This window comes from Rhinopithecus roxellana, chromosome 20, assembly GCF_007565055.1.
Source record: "Rhinopithecus roxellana isolate Shanxi Qingling chromosome 20, ASM756505v1, whole genome shotgun sequence".
Taxonomy (NCBI): Eukaryota; Metazoa; Chordata; class Mammalia; order Primates; family Cercopithecidae; genus Rhinopithecus; species Rhinopithecus roxellana.
The window spans coordinates 7,686,983-7,712,002 of record NC_044568.1 but is presented as its reverse complement, the minus strand read 5'-3'; the positions used below and the strand labels follow the sequence as shown (position 1 = coordinate 7,712,002).

General features: G+C 47.2%; 1 protein-coding gene across 3 annotated transcripts in view; it reads right to left on the bottom strand.

Moving 5' to 3' along the window:
- The window catches only part of KIAA0556 (KIAA0556 ortholog), a 232,651-nt gene that overhangs the window by 117,236 nt on the left and 90,395 nt on the right, over positions 1 to 25,020 (bottom strand). For 2 of the 3 annotated variants that reach the window (XM_030925123.1, XM_030925124.1), the window contains exons 6-7: positions 15,042 to 15,173; positions 9,025 to 9,153 (exon numbers count right to left, since the gene is read on the bottom strand). In XM_030925123.1, coding sequence (XP_030780983.1) covers positions 9,025 to 9,153; positions 15,042 to 15,173 — 261 coding nt within the window. The remainder of the gene's footprint in view (positions 1 to 9,024; positions 9,154 to 15,041; positions 15,174 to 25,020) is intronic. The other variant, XM_030925125.1, reaches the window with a different exon arrangement.

Sequence of the window (25,020 nt, the reverse complement as noted above, 5' to 3'; positions counted from 1 at the left end):
TAAGCAGCCCAGATGATGCTAATATAGGTAGTCTGGGACCATACTTTAAGAATCACGCAGTTAAGTGTTATAACTAATTGTGTGTGATTTAACAGATATATTGAGAACTTTGTACCAAAAAGAGAATGATGATTCTTTTGAAACATCATAGAACATTCATAAAAATCATCTGGTAGGCCATAAACGAAAAACCTCAGTAACTTTCAAATCCCAGAAATTAAACCATCTTTAATTTTAGGCCATTTTTAATCATAATGTGGCCAAATTAGAAACTAACACAAAATGATAGCAAAAAAAACAAAAACAAACAAACAAACAAAAAAAAACCCAAAAAAAACTAGATAAACAAAAAAATGGTTTACTTAGAACGTTTGGAAAAACTCTCCTAAATAAAGAAGAGAGACTGGGTGTGGTGGCTTGTGCCTGTAATCCCAGCACTTTGGGAGGGCAAGGTGGGAGGACTGCTTGAGGCCAGGAGTTCAAGACCAGTCTGGATAACATAGCAAGTCCCTCTCTCTATGAAAAAATTAAAAGATTAGCCGGGCATGGTGGCGCAGGCCTGTAGTCCCAGCTGCTTGCAAGGTTGAGGCAGGTGCATCGCTTGACCCCAGAAGGTTGAGGCTGCAGTGACCCATGATCACGGCCTGCATTCCAGGCTGGGTGACAGAACAGGACCCTGTCTTAAATGAAGAAATAAACATACAGAAGGGAAGAAAAACCACCCCGAAGTAATAAGCCAATAGAAATAAATAGCTGGGCACGGGCACGGTGGCTCATGCCTGTAATCCCAGCACTTTAGGAGGCCAAGGCGGGTGGATCACCTGAGGTCAGGAGTTTGAGACCAGCCTGGCTAACATAGTGAAACCCCATCTCTACAAAAAAAAAAAAAAAAAAAAAAAAAAAAAAAAAATTAGCCGGGTGTAGTGACACGCCTGCAGTCCTAGCTACTTGGGACGATGAGACCGGAGAATTGCTTGAACCTGGGAGACGGAGGTTGCAGCGAGCCGAGTGAGACTCCGTTGCACTGCACTCCAGCCTGGGCGACAGAGCGAGACTGTCTCAAAATAAATAAATAAATAAATGACAAAGAAACTATTACCTAGTACTACATGGTAAAATTTGCAGAAAAAATACAAAGCAATATTCAGAAGAAAACTTACAGCCTAAAGGTATAGCCTAATTGATATATTAGAAAACAGTATGAAAATTAAATGGGCTAGGTGCGGTGGGTCACACCTGTAATCCTAGCACTTTGGGAAGCCAAACGGGAGGATTACTTAAGCCTAGGAGTTTGAGACCAGCCTGGGCAACATGGTGAGACATCATCTCTATCTTTAAAAAAAAAAAAAAGGGAAAGAAAAAAGAAATTAAACATTTAACTTAAGGCAGGTTACAGTGGTGGAGGTCAGGGAGAACCAATGTGATAAATTAAATCAAAAAGTTTGAGAGAGGAATTAAGATGAAAGCAGAAATAAGCTGAAAAGAATAATAAATAAATGAGTAAATGAATGAATGGATAACCAAATGAATAAAGTATACTTGCTCAATAAAAGTAAAAGCTTGAGATGTTTTGGCTGGGTAGATATAGACGGCTTTTCATATTATACTCAATTTACTTCTGAACTGTTTGAATCTTTTTAAATGAGAAGGCACCCATGTATTAGGTGTTAGATAAAATGATACAAAATAATGTAAAAATTGTTTCACATCATACCTAAGAAATTCTAAGTCGGCTATAAATGCAAGATATTAAAGTTATTCTAATATTGATTCAGAAGATATTCTTTATTTTCATTAAGATTGAAAAATATGCTTTATTAAGTTCAATTCATCTGGCACCTTCATTTGCAGAAACACCCTACTGAGGGATAGGATGACTACATCTCTTACTTCTGGACCTGTAATTCATGGGCATTTAGTGCTTGTTCAGCATCATTTCACATCATTCATGCTCATCACCAAATTATTCCTGCTCAGCTGGCCTTGTGCTGTCTGACCCACCTGCCCAGGGCCCTTCTAATGCCATAAGCCAGCCGTCTTTTGGTCTGAGCTGTCCAGTTGGTCATCCCTGGGGGCGTTTGATGTTTCTAGGTAACAGATGGGCTAGGTCAAGAGCCACTGTCAAGAAGAAAGACCTCTTCCTCCTATCTCATCAGGAACTGACAAAGCTTTCATTAGCTAAATCAGAAGTTGCAAGTTGGTAGTCTAAAGGCCACATCTGGCCAGCAGGTATATTTTGTTTGGTCCACAGGAAATTGTGAATTAGGCTGGGCATGGTGGCTCATGCCCATAATCCCAATGCTTTGGGAAGCCTACATAGGCAGATTACCTGAGCTCAAGAGTTCAAGACCAGCCAGGGCAACATAGTGAAACCCCATTTCTACTATATATATATATATATTAGCCAGGCACAGTGACTTGTGCCTGTAATTCCAGCTACCTGGGAGGCTGAGGCAGTAGGAAAGCTTGAGCTCAGGAGGTCGAGGCTGCAGTGAGCTATGATTACGCCACTGCACTCCAGCCTAGGTGACAGGGCAAAACCCTGTCTGAAAAACAAACAAACTGTAAATCAGTTTCCAACATAAAAACAATTGGGAGAAATTAAACATAAAGAAACCCAGGCCGGGCACAGTGGCTCACTCCTGTAATCCCAGCACTTTGGGAGGCCTAGGTGGGTGGAGGGTGGATCACCTGAGGTCAGGAGTTTGAGACCAGCCTGGCCAACATGGTGAAACCCTGTCTCTATTAAAAATACAAAAATTAGCTGGGCATGGTGGTGCACGCCTGTAGTCCCAGCTACTTGGGAGGCTGAGGAAGGAGAATCACTTGAAGCCGGGAGGCAGATGTTGCAGTGAGCCAAGACCATGCCATTGCACTCCAGCCTGGGCAAAAGAGTGAGACTCCATTTCAAAAAAAAAAAAAGAAAAGAAAACAGGGAAACCCAGAAATTTAGATACCTGGCTTCTCTTAAACCTAGAAAGCCTGGCACCACTAGGCCCATATTTCTGCATGATGACAGTCCACTGTGATTGTCTGCCACCATCCCCATCATTCCCTGCATGCCCCGACTGACCTACCTGCCTCACTCAGGTGATTTAAAATATTCTCTCACATTAAGAACATGTGCCAGAAATCCCAGTATTTCAGGACCCAAACTACATATCTCAAACTGACTCGTCTACCCCAAGCAACACAAAAATTCCTTGTCAGATTATGTGTCCTGATTCACAGTTTGGAAAACATTGTCACTGTAATCATAACTCAGTGATGTGATGACTGAAGTTCCTTGTGTGGGCTGGCCAGGGTGCCTAGTCAACAGCCATACCACTCACTCACTGATTCAATCATTCAATCCACTTGCTCAATGAAGATTTATTTGCAGACTAACTCTATGCCAGGCACTTTTCTAGGGACCAGAGACACACCAGGCAATGAGACAGAGTACATGTCTGCTATCATGAAGCTTAGATCTGGGGTGGGGGAAGGTGTTTGAAGCCCTAAATACCGAACTTGCAAAAGACCTACAGCAATCGCTGGATGCGGTGGTGTGTGGCTGCAGTCCGAGCTACTTGGGGGGATGGCTTGGGGCCAGGTGTTTGAGGCTGTAGTACACTATAATCACTATAATAGCCACTGCATTATAGTCTGGGCAATGTAGTGAGACCCCATCTCTTAAAAAAACAAAAAAGTACTGATACGAGCCAGAGCTCCACAAACTATTATGTATCGTCTACTCCCATTCATGGATTTGTTGTTGTTGTTGTTGTTGTTTTGTTTTGTTTTTTGAGATAGAGTCTTGCTCTGTTGCCAAGGCTGGAGTGCAGTGGTGCAATCTTGGCTCACTGCAACCTCCACCTTCCTCTTGGGCTCAAACGATTCTCCTGCCTCAGCGTCCTGAGTAGCTGGGATTACAGGCATGTGCCACCATGCCTGGCTAATTTTTGTATTTTTAATAGAGATGGGATTTCACCATGTTGGCCAGGCTGGTCTCCAACTCCTGACCTCAGGTGATCTTCCCAAAGTGCTGGGATTACAGGGATTACAGGTTTGAGCCACTGCCGGCCAATCCGTGAATTTTGTAATATGGAAACAGAAGTTCTTATAAACTGCACCTAGGATTTATGATTTCAGAGCTGGCAGGGGCAGGAGACATTTAATTCCCCCATTCTTGTTAAAGGAGGAAATGGGGGCTCCAGAGGAGTGTGACTTAGCCAAGGCCCCACAGAGAATTTATGGAAAAACCCGAGCTACCTTCCCAGGCTTGCGGAATCTGTCACTTGGTCTTTCTCCTACCAAAAACAAGACTCGCAAACTCTGACATTCTCAGGAGGTGTAATGTAATATAAACTATCAAATAAACCACAGTGTCGTATAATAGGGAGTGAGGACCAGGTCAAACTGGGGGTGCATGCTCAGAAGAAAAGTTTTCTAAGTCCAAGTCAAACAGCAACAATAACCATGGTGCACCACCAAGCCGGCCAACAGAACATGCTGTGAGCTGAAGCTGGCCCTTCTAGTCACGAATCTGAGCCCTCAATTTGGCCACACTCCTTCCCATTCCTTGGTGTATTTCTATCCTTATCCTGCATTTTAGCATATTTTTTCAAGTCATACCTAATCAGAAAGCCTCTCCTACATGCCTCTATTTTCTCTGCATTGTGTTTTCTCAAGTTTGAGCCACATTTTGAAATGTAACCAAAGTGAGAAAAACCAAACAGGATGGGTGCATCTTTATTTTCACAATATAGTACTGTCTTAATATAATAACAATGCAAAATTAATTTTGTATTGATCTAAAATTCACTTTTTTGTATACAGAAAAAAAAAAAAGTCTTGGTCCCCCAGGCTGGAGTGTAGTGCTCGGTCCCCCAGGCCGGAGTGTAGTACTCCGTCCCCCAGGCCGGAGTGTGGTGCTCGGTCCCCCAGGCCGGAGTGTGGTGCTCGGTCCCCTAGGCTGAGTGTAGTGGTGTGATCACGGCTTAGTGGAGCCTCAAATTCCTGGCCTCATGTGATCTTCCCACCTCAGCCTCCCGAGCAGCTGGGACTAGAGGTGCACATTAGCATGCCCAGCTAATTTTAATTTTTTTATAGAGATGAGGTCTCACTATGTTGCCTACGTTAGTCTGCAACTTCTGGCCTCAAGTGATCCTCCTGCCTTGGCCTCCCAAGTACCAGGATTACAGGCATGAGCCACTGCATGAGCCCAGTCAAATTTACCCCTTCAAATAGTAAAACACGTAAACAAATTATTCTGTATGTAAATATTTTGAAAATATATGAATATGTCCTTGTCTTCTTAAAAGAGTATGCTGAACATAATTCAGTCTCTTCTTGATATTAATGGTTAATATTTTGGATACAAATTGACTCACAGGCCAGGCATGGTAGCTCACGCCTGTAATCCCAGCACTTTGGGAGACCGAGGCAGGTGGATCACCTAAGGTTAGAAGTTTGAGACCAGCCTGGCCAAAATGGTGAAACCCCGTCTCTACTAAAAATACAAAAAAAAAAAAAAAAAAAAAAAAAAAAAAAATTAGCCGGGTGTGCTGGCACACATCTATAATCCCAGCTACTCGGGAGGCTGAGGCATGAGAATTGCCTTAACCCGGAAGGCAGAGGTTGCAGTGACTGAGATCATGCCACTGCACTCTAGCCTGGGCAGCAGAGCGAGACTCTGAAAAAACAAACAAACAAACAACAATAAACAAACAAATGTACTCCTCTATAGTACAGGAGATATTTTTAGGAGCTATTCTGCTTCTGTATCTTTCATCTGTTATTTTTTTAAGGGACATCGTCTCCCCGCCAGGTTTCCAGAAGTAAAGAATATGGTTTCAAAGAGAAGGGCAGACCCTATCTTTCATCCTGTACCTTTCTGACCTTGGTGAAACTCTATTTTTGTTGCTTTTTCGCTGGTTGGTCATCTTAGCTTTGTACGATGTAGAAGAGCTTTTAATTTTGATTTTTTTAAATGTCCCTCTTTTACAGTCCTCAAATCTAAGCCACAAAGTCCAAAGTATCTTAAAAGATGTTCCTTCCATTGGAGGTGTGCTCTAATCTTCAGGCCTCTGCTTCAGAATCACTGGGAGTTCTTTTGTTAAAAATGCGCTACCTCCTATCTACAAATTCTATTAGCTTAAAAGTTCTGACCTAAAATATGCATCTTAAACAAATATCCTAAGCGATTCTTATGCATATCCAACTTTGAGAACTGCAGCTCTATCTTTTCCTTATAACTATGGTTCTCAAACATTGCAACAAATTATAGTCACATAAGGACCTTAAAAAAGGGAACAGTGGCTGAGCCCAAATCCAGAATCAGATCCTCTGAGTGGTAAGACCTGGGCATTGGTGTTTTTATTTAATTTTTACTCTTTATGTTGAGCTAATTATAGATTTCCCATGCCATTTGTAAGGAAAAATAAAGAGAGAGCCCATGTACCCTTCACCCAGTTTCCCCCAATGGTGATACCTTGCATAACTACAGCATAACATCACAATTAGGAAACTACATTGATACAATCCTACTATGCTGGATTTTTTCTCCCCCCGAGATGGAGTCTTGCTCTGTCACCCAGGCTGGAGTGCTGTGGCATGATCTCGGCTTACTGCAACCTCCGACTCTCAGGATCAAGCAATTCTCCTGCCTCAGCCTCCCAAGTAGCTGGGATTACAGGCACACACCACCATGCCCGGCTAATTTTTGTATTTTTAGTAGAGATGGGGTTTTACCATGTTGGCCAGGCTGGTCTTGAACTCCTGACCTTGGTGATCCACCCGCCTCATCCACCCAATGTGCTAGGGTTACAGGTGTGAGCCACTGTGCCAGGCCATTTTTCTCTATTTCTTCTTTGGTGATGCTTAGTTCTACTGAAGTAGCTCCTCTCCTCTTTAATGTGCTAGCTTTTTCTATTTTGAAAAAATGTAAAACCTACAGAAAACTTATCATGCTAGTATAATGAACACCCAAATACCCTTCACATATATTTACCAGATGTTAACATTTTGCCACATTTCTCTCCTCTCCCCTCCCACTTTCTCCTTCTCAATATGTACACACATATTCTCGATCCTGACCCATTTATGCATAGCCCCTCATGCCTGCACACTTCAGCATGTGTCTCCAGAGAACAAGGACGTTCTCTTACATGGCCACAATGCAACTGTCAAACTCAGAAAATTTAACGTCAATACAATATTATCTAATATAATATAGTTCATTTCAAATTTCATTCATTTTCCAAAACTCTCCTTATATATAGCAATTCCTCTCCCTCACACCCCTAGGATCTCATCACACTGCCTTATTGTGTTATTTCTTTACTCTCCTTTAATCTGAAACAACACCCTTTGTCTCTCATGCTACTGACTTTTTTTTTTTTTTTTTTTTTTTTTTTTTGAGACAGGGTCTCATTCTGTTGCCCAGGCTGGAGTGCAGTGCCATGATCATAGCTCACTGCAGCCTCGACCTCCCGGGCTCAAGTGATCCTCTCTCCTCAGCCTCCCAAGTAGCTGGGACTATAGGCATGCACCACCACACCCAGCTAATTATTTGTAGAGATGGAGTCTCCCTATGTTGCCCAGGCTGGTCTGGAACTCCTGGTTTCAAGCATTCCTCCCACCTCAGCCTCCCAAAGTGCTGGGATGATAGGTATCAGCTACCGCACCTGGCTGCCACTGACATTTTTGAAGACTCCGGGCCAGTTGTATTGTAGAGTATCACCCTCAATTTGGGTTTGTCTGGCTGTTTCCTCATTGGATTTCGCTTTTGAAAAACATTTTTCATCCACATTTTCAGTTATGGATTCACTGAGGAGACATTTGGCTAAGGAGAGGTTCTCTCTATCATTGTTTAAAACATTATTAAGCATAACTGATAGATGGTCACCTCTGAACACCTTGCTCCCAGGCATAACATCAGTAATATTCACAACAGACCGTGGCACATTCTGAGCAAAACCAAGTGAGTGCAATTCCCCGCCTGTGACTCTGAACTGTAAGGCACAGGCAGTCATGAGCCTGGGCTTCCAGCAGGGCCTTCCCTGAGGCCTGGGTGAGCAACATTATTTCTTTATTCCTCAGTTTCCTCAAACCATAACATGGGAATGAATGAAAATCCCTAGAACTTAACTCACGTGGTTAATGTGGTCATGGATGTTACTTGCTCAACATGGTGCTTGGCACTCGGTAAGTGCTCATTTAATGTGAGCTCTTATTATCATTTAAAAGTAACGTCATTAAGTCAAAGCTCTTGTGGATTGTTTTACATCTTCTGGCCAGGCACAGCAGCTCATGCCTGTAATGGCAGCACTTTGGGAGGTTGAGGCAGGAGGATCACTTGAGCCCAGGAGTTTGAAACCAGCCTGGGCAATAAAGCAAGACGTTGTCTCTCAAAAAAAAAAAAAAAAAAATTAAAAAAATTAAAAAAGAATTAGCTGGGCATGGTGGCGCATACCTATAACCCCAGCTACTTGGGAGGCTGAGGTGGGAGGATCACTTGAGCCCAGGAGTTGCAGTGAGCCATGATTGCACCACTGTATTCTAGCTTGGGAGACAGAGCAAGATTCTAACTCTTTAAACAAGCAAATAAACAAACAAAAAATATATATCCATTCTAGGGGGTAGCACCCCAGAGGTTTTGTTTGTATGTTTCTCTCTCTGTCATCCAGGCAGACGTGCAATAGCACAATCATAGCTCACTGCAACCTTGAATTCCTGGACTCAAGTGATCCTCCAGCCTCAGTTTCTCAAGTAGCTGGGACTGCAGGCACACGCCACCACACCCAGCAAATTTTTTAAACTTTTAGTCGAGACAAGGTCTTGTTATGTTTCCCAGGCTGGTCTCTAACTCCTGAGCTCAAGCCATCCTCCCGCCTCAGCCTCCCAAAGTGCTGGGATTACAGGCATGAGCCACCGTGCCCGCCCTGTGGTTCGCCTGGAGTCCATCTTATGGCAGGCACAGCTGCTTAGCTATGGAAAAGATCCCCAGCCCTTATGGGTTAGGATGCTGAAAACTGATCTTACCATCACATCCTGAATAGTTAAGAGGATCCTTTCTTTGTCCACGCTGCTTGAAGGGTCAGAATGTCCACATGCACTCAGAAGGGAGATGTTAAAACCACAGGGCTTGGTGCTGGTGGGAGATTTGGTATCCTATGAACAAGCACAGGGAACTGGGCATGGTAAAAGCAACTTCCTGTCCCTGAAGATGTGCTGGGGCCTCGCTCTTCTGTTGGTCTCCCTGCCTCCCATCCCTCTCCTCACTGAATCACCCTCTGCTCTTGCTCCTAAAGTGGATCTGATCGCTCTCATTTCTGCTACATCAACACCATTGCTGGCACACAGCTAGTCAATGCACCAGGATCCAAACTCAGGCCACCAACTCCCAAAACAGAGCACTAAACCATGGAGCTGTATGGCAGTTGAGTGAGTACCAGTGTAGAAAGATGGCCAAGGTATATTGTTGCGTTTTGTAAAAAATGGCCGGGCACAGTGGCTCACATCTGTAATCCTAGCACTTTGGGAGGCTGAGGCAGGCCGATCACCTGAGGTCAGGAGTTCGAGACTAGCCTGGCCAACATGGTGAAATCCCATCTCTACTAAAAATGCAAAAATTAGCCAGGTGTGGTGGCGCCTGCCTATAGTCCCAGCTACATGGGAGGATAAGGCAGGAGAATTGCTTGAATCCAAGAGGCAGAGGATGCAGTGAGCCGAGATCTCGCCACTGCACTCCAGCCAGGGCAACAGAGCAAGACTGCGTCTTTAAATAAATAAATAAGTAAGTAAGTAAATGGGGCTGGGCATGGTGGCTTAGCCCTGTAATAACTGAAACTTTGGGAGGCTGAGGTGGGAGGATTGCTTGAGCCCAGGAGTTCAAGACCAGCCAGGCCAATATAGTGGGATATGAGACCCTATCTCTACCAAAAAACCCCCCAACAATTAGCTAGATCTGGTGATGAGTGCCTGTTGTCTCAGCTATCTGGGAGGCTGACACAGGATGACTGCTTTAACTTGGGAGGTAGAGGTTGCAGTGAACTGTGATTGTACTACTGTACTCCAGCCTGGGTGGCAGAGCGAGACTTTGTCTAAAAAAAAAAAAAAAATGTGGGATAATCAAATAGCATGGACGATATAATCCTATTTATGTGAAAATAACCACTAAAAATGTTAAAAAGGCACCCACTCAGAGGTCATTTATATGGTAACCCCAAACAGCAGGAACTGCCCTAAGTTCCTGCTATGGTAACCCCAAGCATTGAAACTGCCCTAAGTCTCATCACTGGAATGAATGAAGGAAGACCGAAGGGATGTGCTGCGGAGCCTGGCTGGGGGTGGGGTTGGGGTGGGCTGGCCAAGGATGGTGGCCTTTAGTCGTTTATAAATGTCAGCAATAACAATGACTTTAAGACACTGAACTGTTGTTGTGGGAAAAAACCTGACTCACCCCATGCCACCACCCACCCAGTGGAAAGAACGCTCAGAAAGCATCCAGAAGACGTCAGGGTGGCCCTGTGTTCCTGTCACCTATCATGCTCTCAGAGACTTCAGAGGTAACTAGACGTGGGAGACACCACTCACTGGGAACGAGACAGGTCCGGGATATTCTGGATCAATGATCTCTTCTTGGATATAATGAAATATGCCATTTTTAGTCCAGATGATTATCTACCCATCTACTCACAATAATTATCTCTGGGGCAGTGGGGTTATGAAAGGACTTTTGTTTTCTTTGTATCATTTGATTTTTTTTCCTTTTAGAGACAGGATCTTGCTCTGTCACCCAGGCTGGAGTGCAGTGGCATCATCATCACTTACGGTAGCCTTGTGGGATTTGAATTTTTTATATAAATTATGCATTATCAGGAAACTAAGTACCATAATTTTTTTAAATGCACACTTTGCTTCATTCCTGATACATCAACGGAGACAATTTTTTTTTTTTTGGGGGGGGGGTTGGAGTTTCACTCTGTCCCCCAAGCTGGAGTACTGTGGCTCAATCTTGACTCGCTGTAACTTCTGCCTCCTAGGTTCAAGTGATTCTCCTGTCTCAGCCTCCTGAGTAGCTGGGATTACAGATGTGTGCCACCATGCCTGCTTATTTTTGTGTTTTTAGTAGAGACAGGGTTTCATCATGTTGGTCAGGCTGGTCTCGAACCCCTGATCTTAAGCGACCCTTCGCCTCCCAAAGAGCTGGCATTACAGATGTGAGCCACGGCACCTGGCCAGAGATGATACCACTGAAATGGCGAACATATCATCCATTGCAGTGTACAGCCATGTCCCCAGGAAAGCCAACATAACTAAGACTTGGCACTTTGGTGGAACTCTCTGGAAAGCAGTGTCTTCCTTTCACCAGAGATGTAAAATAGTTCAAACCCTATGGTGGTTTCCCCTCAAACTTAAGGAGAATCCCGTATCTTTATTTTTGCCCTCAAGCCCCAGGCAACTGACCCGTGGCTGCTTCTCTGACCTCACCTCTACTTAAGTATCACCTCATCAAGGGGAGCCCCTGCACCCTCCATATAAAATAGCAGCCCCTGGCTATTTTTCTCTATCCCCTTCCTATTTTATTTTTCTTATCAGCCCTGTTGTCTCCTTACACATTTTACACTTGTTTATCTTCTGCCTTATCCTCAGTGTCTGGAATGGTACCCAGGATGGTGGCACACTGGAGCACACACACCTAAGTAAGGGGACAGCTGTTTCTCAGCTCTGGTCACTGTTGGTGTATAAGACTGTAGACCCCTTGCCTGGGTGTGGTAGCTCATGCCTGTAATCCCAGCACTTTGGGCGGGTGAGGCAGGCAAATCACCTGAGGTCAGGAGTTCGAGACCAGTCTGGCCAACATGGTGAAACCCCATCTCTACTGAAAATGCAAAAATTAGCCAGGCGTGGTGGTCAGCACCTGTAATCCCAACTACTCGGGAGGCTGAGGCAGGAGAATCGCTTGAACCTAGGAGGCAGAGGTTGCGGTGAGCTGAGATCGCACCACTGCACTCCAGCCTAGGTGACAGAGTGAGACAGTGTCTCAAAAAAATAAATTAATTAATTAAAATGTCAGCTAGTAATTTACATCTTTTAAAAGCAATGTACAAGTCAACGAGGTGGAGGGCAACAGAACATGTCTGCAGCAAGCCAGTCTGTAAACTCAGAGAAGCTATGAAATTGAAGTTCACGGAAGATGTGATTAAAGGTGAGAGGCTGGTGTGTTTCAACAGTGAAGGTCAGATGAAAAGTACATATGCGGACATGCATTTCCTCTTACTCCATTTCAGGCTGCGCTTGCAAACGGTGTGAGGTGGCTGAGTATACTTCGCCACGTGCCTCTTTTTTCCCCTGTTCAGATTGCATCTCTTAAGGCTTCTGCCTTTGCCGAAAACTGGCATTGCCATTTTATTCTTTCACTTTGCGGGAAAATAACTCCAAGAGGAAATTGACTGTGAAGCCTTATGGAGTGCCCCTCAAGATGGAGGAAAAGAAGAGAGAGAAATATAATCAAGCACTCGGAGTGGAGAAAATTAAGTGCTGGCGGAGCAGCAGGAAGGCCTATGCGGAGCACGTGCACAAAAGGATGCTAATGGGACTTCATGCGGCTGCCTCGCGTTGTAGGGAGCTTGAGAGCTCGCAAAGGAAGGGCTGTATGTTAATTTAATGAGAGGTGCCCAATGCTTGACCAAAGGCAAACTACCACGGCCTCTTGTTTGAAGGGCACACACACATCTGGGGCTGGGACTGTAACAGACTGTGCTTGGCTAAAAACCAGCCTCCCAATTAAGAGAAATTGATGGCTGTTTTGCATAGACTGATCCTGAGCAGGGGGCGGTTTGGTTCAAAAGCAAATTGTCTGTGTTGTTTGGGATTTGAGTTTTAAAGGTAATAAAGTCCACAATTTTGCCTACTGTTTAACCCCACTTTAATGGACTGGGCAGAGAAACAAAGTCATTAGATCATTCCATAGAAAAGGACTTTTATGTTCTGTTTTAGGGAAACAAAAATTTCCAACATACTGGGGTTTTTTGCAACCAGGATGTGAAACGAAGTGATCCTTGCTCTTTATCTTTCTTTCCTTTATCAGAAAATAAGGAAGTGCAAGCATGCAACTAAAATCAGAGGAACATTTCCTGGACAGCATTCCCATCTCCTGTAAGAGTGCTTCTCACTTCATAAAAGTGACACGCAGAAGCAAGACTCTGCCTTTGTGGTGACGTCACTGAATCTGCAGCTGGGGCCCAGAGTTGAACAAACGCCGCTCTGGCAAACGGGGCAGGGTCTGGCTTAGCAACTTGACTTTGACCTACCACCTCTGGATAACTTTGCTTCTACATAACTATGGAGATGATCTACTCATTCTATTTATAAAAATAATGCCCTTGGAGTAAACCCCAACCATCCACTCCTACTTCCACCCTGGCCCAGGTCTGTTCTGCCCCAGTGCACCTAATCTTCCTTTGTTCTTTATCCCCCTCGTTCACACTGTGCCTGCATCCTGCTCCTTGGACAAGCCTGGCCTCAAGCTATTGCACTTGCTGCTTCCTCTATCTGGAATGCCTTTCTCATTGGTGTTTGCCAAGACATTCCTTTTTTTTTTTTTTTTTTTTTTTTAAGACACAGTTTCACTTAATCGCCCAGGCTGGAATGCAGTGGTGCAGTCTTGGCTCACTGCAACTCCCGCCTCCCGGGTTCAAGCGATTCTCCTGTCTCAGCCTCCCAAGCAGCTGGGATTATAGGCACACACTACCACGCCCAGCTAATTTTTGTATTACAAGTAGAGATGGGGTTTCAACATGTTGGCCAGGCTGGTCTTGAACTCCTGACCGCAGGTGATCTGCCCACCTTGGCCTCCCAAAGTGCTGGGATTACAGGTGTGAGCCACAGCGCCTGGCCCCAGGTCACTCCTAATCCATCAGGTTTCAACTGAAATGTCATGCTGGAAAGAGGCCTTCCTTCTCTCTCTATCCTGGCTAACACTGCCTTCTCTCCCACAGCATCTTGCTGTCCCATCTTTCTCTTCTGTTTTCTTCAGAGAACTTACTGATACCTGAAAGGATCTCATCGTTTATTTCTCGCTTTTTTCTTCATTGTTTGTCTCCCCTTTGGAACATAAGTTGCTTAAGAACAGGCACCTCACTGGGTGCGGCCCATGCCTGTAATCCCAGCTACTCAGGAAGCTGGGGTGAGAGGATGGCTTGAGCCCAGGAGTTCAAGGCTGCAGTGAGCTATGATCATACCAATGCGCTCCAGCCTGGGTGACAGAGCACAATTCCGTCTTTAAAAAAATAATACAAAAATAAAAAAGTATAGGCACCTTTTCAGTTTTGTTCATTTCTGAATCTCTGGTGCCTAGGACAGAGCCTGATGGTCAGTGAGAGGTGCTTAACAAATGCTTGTGGAAGGAAGGACTGGGATATACTTTTGCAGTTCAAAGGATTTCAGGAATGAAATGGCAATCTGAGGAAGGGGAGTAAAATGTCCTGTTGTCAACCTTATAAGCTGCTAAACCGACATGGACTTCAAGCTAAAGCTGTGTAGGCCTCTAGGCTTTTAAACGAGTGGCTCCTGCTGCCCTGGGGCTGGTATTCGAAATATTCATCAGGTGCAAGTATACACATGTAGACAGGCTGAACATCAGCAATTCCTGCCTGCCCTCACTAACTTGCCCCTCAAACTCTTACCCAGCTTTTAGGACCCAAGACAAAAGTCACTCCCTCTAGGAAGCCTTCCGGGATCCTCTCCCTCCTCTGTCTGTGCCATGCTCTACCCCAACCTCTGCATTCTCTCGCTGTACAGGGACTATGTGCTGGTGACCCTTAGAGGTCAGACCCTGGCCTCACCGACCCCTGGTCACTGGGTGCCTCTGAATGCTGACCTCTAGCTCAAGGTCTGCTCATCAAACTGTGTGAAACGAACGCAAGAGTGAAGGAACACAGCGGCGAGTGAAGGACAGAATAAATAAATATCAGAAAGTGCCCCGAGAGGCCACTGCAGCACCGAGCCTCACCGTCCTTCAGGTGCCCTGAGCGCAAGGCCAAGGTCATCCCTACCTGCGGACGATCCTCAGAAGTGTTGTTTGCCTGGACAGTCACATCCCCACACAGCTCAAAATCATCAGAATAGTCCACAGGAGGTTCGATGTGGAGCCGCGGGCCAGCTTCTGTTCTGATCTGCACAGACTTCTGTACAAAAATGCAGACCGTCTCAGATAAGGTGGAATGAGGTCTTTATTCCTCTGCGGGGCAGGGACTGGCGCTGGAGAGGTGCAACCGGGATCTATGGGCTTAGATACCAAGGGTGGTGTGCCTGTACACAACAGCAGTGGTGTCATGATGGGCATGGGCCACAGACCTCCTTCTCATCCAGGCCAGCACTGGATGGCCATGCCACCTTGCTCAACAGTCTACTGCTTCCTGCTATCCAAAGAATGTGCAGGAGAATTTTTAAAAATAACTTTTTGGTTGGAAATTCTGGGTTTTTTTGGTTTTTTGTTTGTTTGTTTGTTTTTTACTTCTCACTCTGTTGTGCAAGCTGGAGTGCAATGGTGCAATCTTGGTTCTGCAACCTCTACCTCCCAGGTTCAAGTAATTCTCCTGCCTCAGCCTCCTGAGTAGGTGGAATGACAGACAACCACCACCACGCAGCGAATTTTTGTATTTTTAGTAGAGACGGGGTTTTGCCACGTTGGCCAGGCTGGTGTGGAACTCTTGGCCTCAAGTGATCCGCTTACCTCGGCCTCCCCAACTGCTGAGATTACAGGCATGAGCCACTACACCCAGCCAGTTGGAAATTCTTTATCAGGAGACTTTTAGTAGGTGCTAAACTTCTCAAAAAGGGCTTTGTGGTCAAGGCGTGGTAGCTCATGCCTGTAATCTCAGGATTTTGGAAGGCTGAGGCAGGAGGATCACTTGAGGCCAAGAGTTGGAGCCCAGCCTAGGCAACATAGTGAGACTCCCATCTCTACAAAAAAATTAAAAAATTAACCAGGTGGCAGGGCCTGGTGCCTCACACCTGTAATCCCAGCACTTTGGATGGCTGAGGTGGGCGGATCACCTGAGGTCAGGAGTTTGAGACCAACCTGACCAAGATGGAGAAACTCCGTCTCTACTAAAAATACAAAATTAGTCGGGTGTGGTGGCGCATGCCTGTAATCCCAGCTACTCAGGAGGCTGAGGCAGGAGAATCGCTTGCACCCGGGAGGCCGAGGTTGCAGTGAGCTGAGATCATGCCATTGCACTCCAGCCTGGGCAACAAGAGCAAAACTCCATTTCAAAAAAAAAAAAAAAAAATTAGCCAGGTTGGTAGTGTGTGCCTGTAGTCCCAGCTACTCCGGAGGCTGAGGTGGGAGGATCACTTAAGCCCAGCAGTTCGAGGCTGCAGTGAGCCAAGATCGCACTACTGCACTCTAGCCTGGATGATAATGTGACACCCTGTCTTTAAATAAAAGAAAGTGGGGGCTTTGTGATTAGACTTGTTTGGGAAACCCTGGCCTACACATGCACACTGCAGATATCCTAAAATGAAACACAGCATGGGACATTTCCCAAACTTTCTGGACCGCAGACACTTCAGACTGGGGCCTCTCTTTTTTCTAGTATTCCTTGGATCGTTCTTTGGGAAGGAAATTCATTGTGTGATCGGTGTGGCCGATTACAGAGTTCCCTCCAACGTCCACTTTCCCGTTCTTCCATTGCCTGGAGTTCCAGATGTGCATATGGAGTCCCAGCCTCCCCTGCAGCTAAGAGGAACCGCGTGAACACATTCTGACTCGTGAACACATTCTGACTCACGAGCTGTGGGTGGGAGGGAGGGATGTGAATTGCATCTTCCAGGTGTCTCCTTAAAGGGCAGGGACCAGCCTCCCCAGGCCCTGCAGCTTCTCCTGCCAGCTGCAATGGGGAGGTGGGAGTGAGCCGACTGGTGCTGGGGGAAGGAAAGCAACATCTGGAGGATGGTCAGAGTAACAGGGGTTCCTCCGTGACCGCATGGAGCAGGGCGAGTGCTCCCATCTAAGCAGTGTTGTGTCAGAGACAATAGCTTTCATGCTGTTCAAGCCACTGGTATTTGTGTCTCCCTGCTGGAGCAGCCAAACCTGTACCTTAACTGATATACCTGGCATGCAAGGTTCCCTACAATGTGGCCACAGCCCACCTTCCTGCCTTGGTTGCTGCACAGACAACCACACACCTGATAATTACGCCAAACAAAAGGGCTTCTGAGGCTTTTGGATCTGCAGCTCCATCAGTCCAGCTTCCAGGCTGTGTCCTTCGGGAAACACCTCCCTTGTTTTCCTCTGGGACCCAATTTCCTCCCAACTCTCAGTCCACATGTGGCCCCATGGTGGGGATTTGAGGCAGGCCTGGTCAATCTGCCCATTCCACCCTCAAAACACACTATGGCCAGCCAGTTCAGGGATAGAAACAGACCTAAGGCAGCAATGAGAACAGCCCTGGATTCCTGTTAGAGCCATGGGAAAGAGGTGCTCTCTTCCTGCGGGATGTGAAGTTAGAGGGAAGTCTGTCAGGAGCTGCTGGGGATCATCCTATCCCTAACAAAGAGCAAAGAGAGCTGAGAGGATGAAGCAGAGTCCTGATGGGTTTTAGAACCCCTGGATCCAGCTGCACCTGAAGCAAGCCCCACTGAAACATTCTCCTTTTTTGCTTAAACCAGTGTGAAGATGAATAAAGGTATTTGTGACAGTCTTGGCCCCCCCTTGTACCCTAAACTCTCCCACCTTTGTGCCTCTGCTCATGCTGTTCTCCCAATCCGAATGCCATCCTCCCAAATCTTTTCCATGTATCCAAACCCTAACTAGCTTTGGAGACAATGCTCTCTGCCTACCCAGTATCTGTCGGCTGCCTGACTCTACTGAGGTGGCCCTGTGCCCCACTAAGATGGTCACATTGCTGGGGGCCTTTGCAGCTAGGGATGGCCATGAGATCCAGGTGTGGCAATGCTAGTGGTTAGAAGTCTACAAGGCAGAGCTTCAGAGAAAACTCTGTCTTCCTGGTAATCAGTAGAGACTCAGTACAGACAGGACTTCTGCCCTTTACCCTTCTACCCTTCTTCCTGACTGGAATGTGGATGGGATGTTTGGGAACACAAGCAGTCATCTCGTGAGAATGAGGAAGAAAGCCACACACCAAAGAAGGCCCAGTGCAACAGAGGAGATGGGTTCCTGGTGGCATCACCCACCCATGCCATCAGCCTGCCTCCAAATGCATTGTTCACAAGTGAGGAAAACAGCAGCTGTGGTCTCTAAGCTGCAGGATTCTAGTTTCTGTTGCAAGCAGCTCAACTCCATCCCACTTGCTAACCCACGCTGGCCACTTGGTACTTTTGTGTTTCTGTTACTGTGGCTCCTGTGTGGTGAAGGGCCTGGGTTCTAGACTCAGGCAGGCTACGCAATTCCTGGAACTCTGATGCTTACTCCCTGTGTGACCTTGAGCAAGTCACCTAGCCTCCCTGAGCACCGGTTTCCAAATCTGTTAAGACGGCACTCATGAATCTTCATTAGAGAGTTGCCACAAAGATGACATGCAGTGACGCAGGTGAGCCCTTGGCTGGGGCTTTGGCACGCAGCACCTCAGGGCTGCACCTATTTACATGGCATCAACTCTGCACAGGTCACCAGATTGCCTCTCAGGTGTATGTTTCATTTGGCATAGCCCCCAAAAGCCAGCCAACCATGTCCTCTGGTAGTGAACCAGAGAAACTGCCACCTGCTCTGAGGCTGGAGGTAAAGCTGATTGTGTTGGACTCAGTAAGCAGGGCCGGGGCTGGCTTGAGGGAAGCAAGGTGCTCAGGGTGTGATATTGAAGGGGGTCTTACTCTCAGGCACCGACCCGCCCATGCACAAATCCGAGCATGAGGCCTCCTTTAATATTCTGCTCCAGGTGCCTTACTTACTTTGCCCTGTCCTGGCCCTATTACTGACAGATAGAACAGGACACAGAGTATGTGCCTGAACTCTAAGACTCACATAAGGGGTACTCAAGGGTAATTAGGGGCTGGGCAAGGTGACTCATGCCTGTAATCCCGGTACTTTGGGAGGCTGAGATGGGAGGACTGCTTGAGTCCCAGAGTTTGAAACCAGTCTGGGCAACATAGTGAGACCCCATCGCCAACAAAATAAATAGATAAATTAGCCAGGTGTGGTGATACGTGCCCGTAGTCCCAACTACTTGGGAGGCCAAGGCAAGAGGATCACTTGAGCCCAGGAGTTCGAGGCTGCAGTGAGCTATGATCACGTCACTATGCTACAGCCTGGGTGACAAAGCGAGATCCTGTCTCTAAAGAAAAAGTGAGCAAAGAAGGGCTCAGAGAAGGACAAGTGACTAAAAGAAAAATGATGCAGGAGGAAATTGTTGAGAGAGAAACCCTCTGTGGGAGCCTGTGAATGGGGGTGGCACCGAGCCAGATGCCCACTAGGGCTGTTATCAGAGAAGGCTCTGGAGTCAGGAGGGGCTGGAGAAGGCATGATCAAGATTATGTCTTTGGCCGGGCACAGTGGTTCACACCTGTAATCCCAGCACTTTGGGAGGCTGAGGCGGGCGGATCACTTGAGGTGAGGAGTTCGAGACCAGCCTGGCCAACATGGTGAAACCCTGTATCTACCAAAAATACAAAAATTAGCCAGGTGTGGTGGTGTGTGCCTATAGTCCCCGGTACTTGGGAGCCTGAGGCAGGAGAATCGCTTGAGCCTGGCAGGTGGAGGTTGCTGTGAGCCGAGATCTTGCCACTGCACTCCAGCCTGGGCAACAGAGTGAGACTCTGCAAAAAAAAAAAAAAAAAAAAAAAAAAAAAAAAAAGATTATGTCTCTGGAAGATGGACTAGGGAGGAATTGGCCCTAGAAAAAGCAATTTCCTAGAACTGCCCTAGAAGCAGCAAAAAAATAAAAATAAAAAAGAAGAAAAAGGGGTGGTGGTGGAGGTGGTAATTAGGACATGCATTTCCCTTGAAGCCCTGGAGTTAGAACCCTTCACCCCCTGTAATATTCAATTCCCTGCAGGTTTAGTAAACCTAAGGATTATCTAGATGATGAAGAAAATGATGTCAGAGTCTTACTGACCTACCAGACTCTAGTAGTTTAGACAGAACTCCTTTCAGATCCAAGTTCACAATGCCCCACTCCCCCATCAATGCTTTCACACTATGTGCCATGTCACTGGGTGCCACTCGAAGCACTCAGGTGCATTCACTCATTTAGTTCCTTTTTTTTTTTTTGGGATAGTCTCACTCCAACTGTTACCCAGCCTGGAGTGCAGCGGGGCAATCTTGACTCACTGCAACCTCTGCCTCCTGGGTTCAAGCAATTCTCCTGCCTCAGCCTCCCGAGTAGCTGGGACTACAGATGCCCGCCACTGGGCCCAGATAATTTTTGTATTTTTAGTAGAGACAGGGTTTTGCCAAGTTGGACAAGCTGGTCTCGAACTCCTGACCTCAGGTGATCCACCCGCCTTGGCCTCACAAAGTGTTGGGATTACAGGCATAAGCCACTGTGCCTGGTTGCTCATTTAGTTCTCAAAGCAACCCAAGGGGGAAACTGAGTCACAAGGGTGTAGGCCACTTGCCCAAGGCCACACAGCGAGGAAGTTGCACAGCCTAATCAGAGACTTGACACTAAACCAAAGATGGGTCGACACTTCCTATAAAGGGCCAGAGATCCTACTGCAGCTCAAAAGCAGCCATGGGCAGTGACTAAAGAAATGGGCATGGGTGTGTTCCAATAACACTTTATTTACAAATACGGGCTGAGGCTAGATTTGGCCCAAGGGCTATAGTTGTGGATGAACCATTGTTCTAAATCACCATGCTGTACTGCCCCCAGCAGGCATGTTGAAGAATAAATGTGCCCTACCTGGGCTGGGTGTGGTGGCTCACACCTCTAATCCCAGCTCTTTGGAAGGCCGAGGCGGAAGGATTGTTTGAGGACAGGATTTTGAGAGCAGCCTGGGCAACATGGTGAGACTTTGTCTCTACAAAAAAAAAAAAATTAAGAAACAATGTGTCCAGCCTGAGCTAAAGTGGCCTTTGGACTGGGATTAGAGAATTTCCCTGGCTGGGTGCGTGCGGTGGCTCACACCTGTAATCCCAGAACTTTGGGAAGCCGAGGCAGGCAGGCTACCTGAGGCTGGGAGTTCGAGACCAGCCTGGCCAGCATGGTGAAACCTTGTCTCTACTAAAAATGCAAAAAATTAGCCGGCATGGTGGCACACATCTGTAATCCCAGCTACTCGGGAGGCTGAGGCAGCAGAATCGCTTGAACCCAGGAGGCAGAGGGTGCGGTGAGCCAAGATCACACCACTTCATTCCAGCCTAGGCAACAGAGCGAGATCTCAAAAAAAAAAAAAAAAGAAAAAGAAAAAGAAAAAGACAAGAAAAAAAGAGAAAAAAAGAGGGGGAATTTCCCAAGCATATCTAACACTAAAAAGGAGGCAGGGGCTGAGTTACAGACCATTTGAAGAAAAGATCTTAGAAAGATGGTGGAAAGGGCTGAAGAAAAGCAGCTAGGGATTCTCCCTGGGAGAACAGGGAGGAGGCGGGGTACAGCAGGAAAGTGCATGGCTCCGCCTTCCTATAGAAGACAGGTTGCTTGCAGATGCCCCTCCGGACTCCCAGTGCCCCCTGCTGTTTCCACTTTCTCTGCTCCTCGGCTTGACCATCTGTCCCATGTTGCCCTGGGCTCCAGCTCCACATATGGTGCAGCTTCCTCCCAGGCCCCATCAACTCGCTCTTAGCACATATGTTAGCCTCCACGCTAGGGCCCGTGGAGGGAAAGCACTACCCGGAACATATAACCAACACCGACCGTTTCCAGGCCCGGAGATTCCTGGAGGTATTCCTGCCTCAACTGAGATGAAGCTGTAAAGGCTTTGAAGTTCACCATTGATTTGAATTTTCCACCATACGTCCCAGAACGCTCCTCCCTCCTCTCCAGAAACTACTCAATTAACATCCAAATACTAGGAGGCCTTCTAGCTGGGGAAGAGATGGCTTGAGTGGGGGCAAGGAGAAGAGACCACGGGGCACGGGGCCCAGCCTGAATAGCTGCCTGACTCACCAGCACTGGCCAGGGCCTGGGGTGTTGCCTGGCCTCCCCATGGGTTTCTAGTCCTTTGTCCAGAGAAAGGGGGCCCGGACTAGGGCCCTGCTACTCTAAGTGTGGTCCACGGACCAGCAGCACTGGTTATCTCCTGGGAATCTGCGAGAAATGCAGAATTCCAGGCTCCTCCTTTGCCCTGGGAATCAGAACGTGAATCTGAGCAAGATCCCAGGTAATTTATAGGCACACACATTCAATTTCCAATAGCATGAGATCAGGAGATTGACGGGGCTTTGTTGTGGAAGCTGTTGTTTCTGCCTGTCCAGCACACACTCCCCTGTGTTTGGTAAAAGCCCTGTGTTTGGTAAAAGCACCCTATTTTTGCTTTTTGAGATGGTGTCTTGCTCCCCACTTCCTGCCCGGGCCCCAAGAGGTTCACATGGCACTGAGCCCTCCCCAGGGGTGGATGAAGCACGTGACCCAGGTCTAGCCAATCAGAGTATGCGATTCCCCTGGCTCCCAGTGATTGGGTGACTGGTTCTGGGGCATGGAAGAGATGTGGTAGCAGAGCGGCGGAACCTAAGTGAGCAGCTGCTGGTGGCCTGTCTTGCTACCACATGGGGCACAGGGGAGTTGAGAGATGAAGAACAGGCCATTACATCGTTTGAGCTCCTGGACCCAAACGTGCCTGAACTTAAGATAACAAGAATCGGGATGAACAACTCTGCTAGCCTTGGATTTGAATTGAAAGCATGAAAGAGAGCTCTAATGTTCAAGGAAAGCCCTGGTCTCTCTTCTTTTTTTTGAGACAGAGTCTCACTCTGTTGCCCAGGCTGGAGGGCAATGGCGCTATCTCAGCTCACTGCAACCTCCGCCTCCCGGGTTTAGACAATTATCCTGCCTCAGCCTCCTGAGTAGCTGGGATTACAGACATTCACCACCACGTCCGGCTAATTTTTTTGTATTTTTAGTAGAGACAGGGTTTCACCATGTTGGCCAGGCTGGTATCGAACTCCTGACCTCAGGTGATCCACACGCCTCGGCCCCCCAAAGTACTGGGATTACAGGCGTGAGCCACCGCGCTTGGCCTCTCTCTCTTCTACGGTTTTCCCATCTTCCCTTTAGCACCACTGCTCACCTCGCCGCGGTGTCAGGACCCAGGTTTGCAGTCGGCATTAAGGCACTGAATCAGCAAGCTTTTACTGAGCGCCGACTGCATACAAGGTTTTGAAAACACAGGAAGATACAAAAAAGAAAAAAAAAATTTTAAAAACCAATGCCCTGCCCTCAAGGAGGTCACACAGCACACATAATGGGAGAATGTGTTTATGAAGCAACATGTGACAAAATTAATGTGGTCCAGAAAGAGTTTCTAATGCTGAGTGGGTGCTGGAGAGGGGAATAAATAGTCCCTCCATCTGGCCTGCTCTCCCGCCCCCAGCCCCAGGGAGGCTCCTCTGCCACCACTGGGAGGAGATTGAAAGCAGCCCTGCCCACACGGAAGGCTCACCTCCAGTGAGCAGCCTGGGCTGGCAGGTTCCAACCCAGCCCCCCAGGCCGTGCATGGCTCCCTGCCTCCCACCTCCACACCCTTGCAAGGGATGATGACTGTGCACCTGGCTGGCTCCCCGCTTGGCACGCTGCTGTACCTGAGTGGGTGTTTCGAAGCGGCTGCTCTTTCCTGCCTACTTGCAGCACCCAGACCTGGGTAGACCCTTGCAGTATCAATCATATGCAGGAGGAGGATTTAAAAGCCCTGACACTCCAAAATCCATGTTCCGTTTTGCCAGCCCAAGGCCAGCTTATTTCATACCTGGACCACACTCAGCCCAGTTCATGCCCAGAGTTATTTGTTCATATCTGCCACCCCTCTTTGCAAAGTGTTCTAAAAGGTGTGCATTAAAGCTTATTGTCAAGTAGAAAAAAAGAGCAAGGCTGGGGGCTGCCCCACATGGTTGTGCAGGTTGTGCAGTATGCAAATGGCTCCCTCTAGAGGTAGGAGAGCTCTAAAACACTGACAAAGGCAGGTCTAGGGTGGGGAGGTCCGGCTGACTTGATGTGTTCATCCCCGGTTTGTCCGATCTGTTAGAAATAGCAGGGCTCCCCACTCTGACAGTCTGTGTTGTGCAAGGTCACTGGAAAGGCCAATGCTTTATGGCTTGTTTCATTTGTTGTCCTCACTGCAGGGGTTTCAGAACTCAGAAGGAAGATAACAAGAGACAGGGCCCCCAACACTTCCCATTTTCACTTGTGAGATTTTCTGAAGGTGCTGAAGCTGCACAGGCCACAACAGGACACAGGATATGGTGGCTGAGTGAGAGCAAAGCCTCTGCTTTAACAATTGCAATGAACTTGCTTTAGAGACCTTTAAGGAAAGCCCACCCTACAGTAAATTGCTGGAAGGCCAATCCCTTCACTAGCAATTTAATGCTAAGAGCCGATGACGTTCATCAAATCTGACAGCATTTTGGTAAACGACGGTTCTGTTGATTAGGCTGCTGTCCACCCAAGTATTACAAGGCTGAGGAAGCCGTAAATCTTAATCCACAGATAGCAGCAGAAAGATCTAAGGCCCAGAAGTGGTGGGGGGAAAAGGACAGTATGAACAAGAGGCCATATATCACCACCAGCCCATTCCACAGGGAAGGAGGCAGCTCGGGAGCCCAACACAGCCATCGCCATGATCTTCCCCAAACCCCCAGGAATCGGAGGGGTTTGGGAAGCGTTTTTACAGGTGGAGGTCATCAGCTTCTTAGCCAGCAGGCAGTGCTGGGATGACTCGATAACCTTCTGACCAAAGGATCTGGAGGCCAGTGCACCTGACGCAGCCCCTCCTGTCAGGGCAGCTCTACCCCAATGTGCTTTCTTATTGTTGGGTGAGATCATAAGAAGAGAAACCTGTTCTCCTGGAGGCAGTGAATGGATTGGGCTTGGTCAGTAGAAACAGGGTATGTGATTCAAGAGAGTTTCAGGGCTGGGTGCA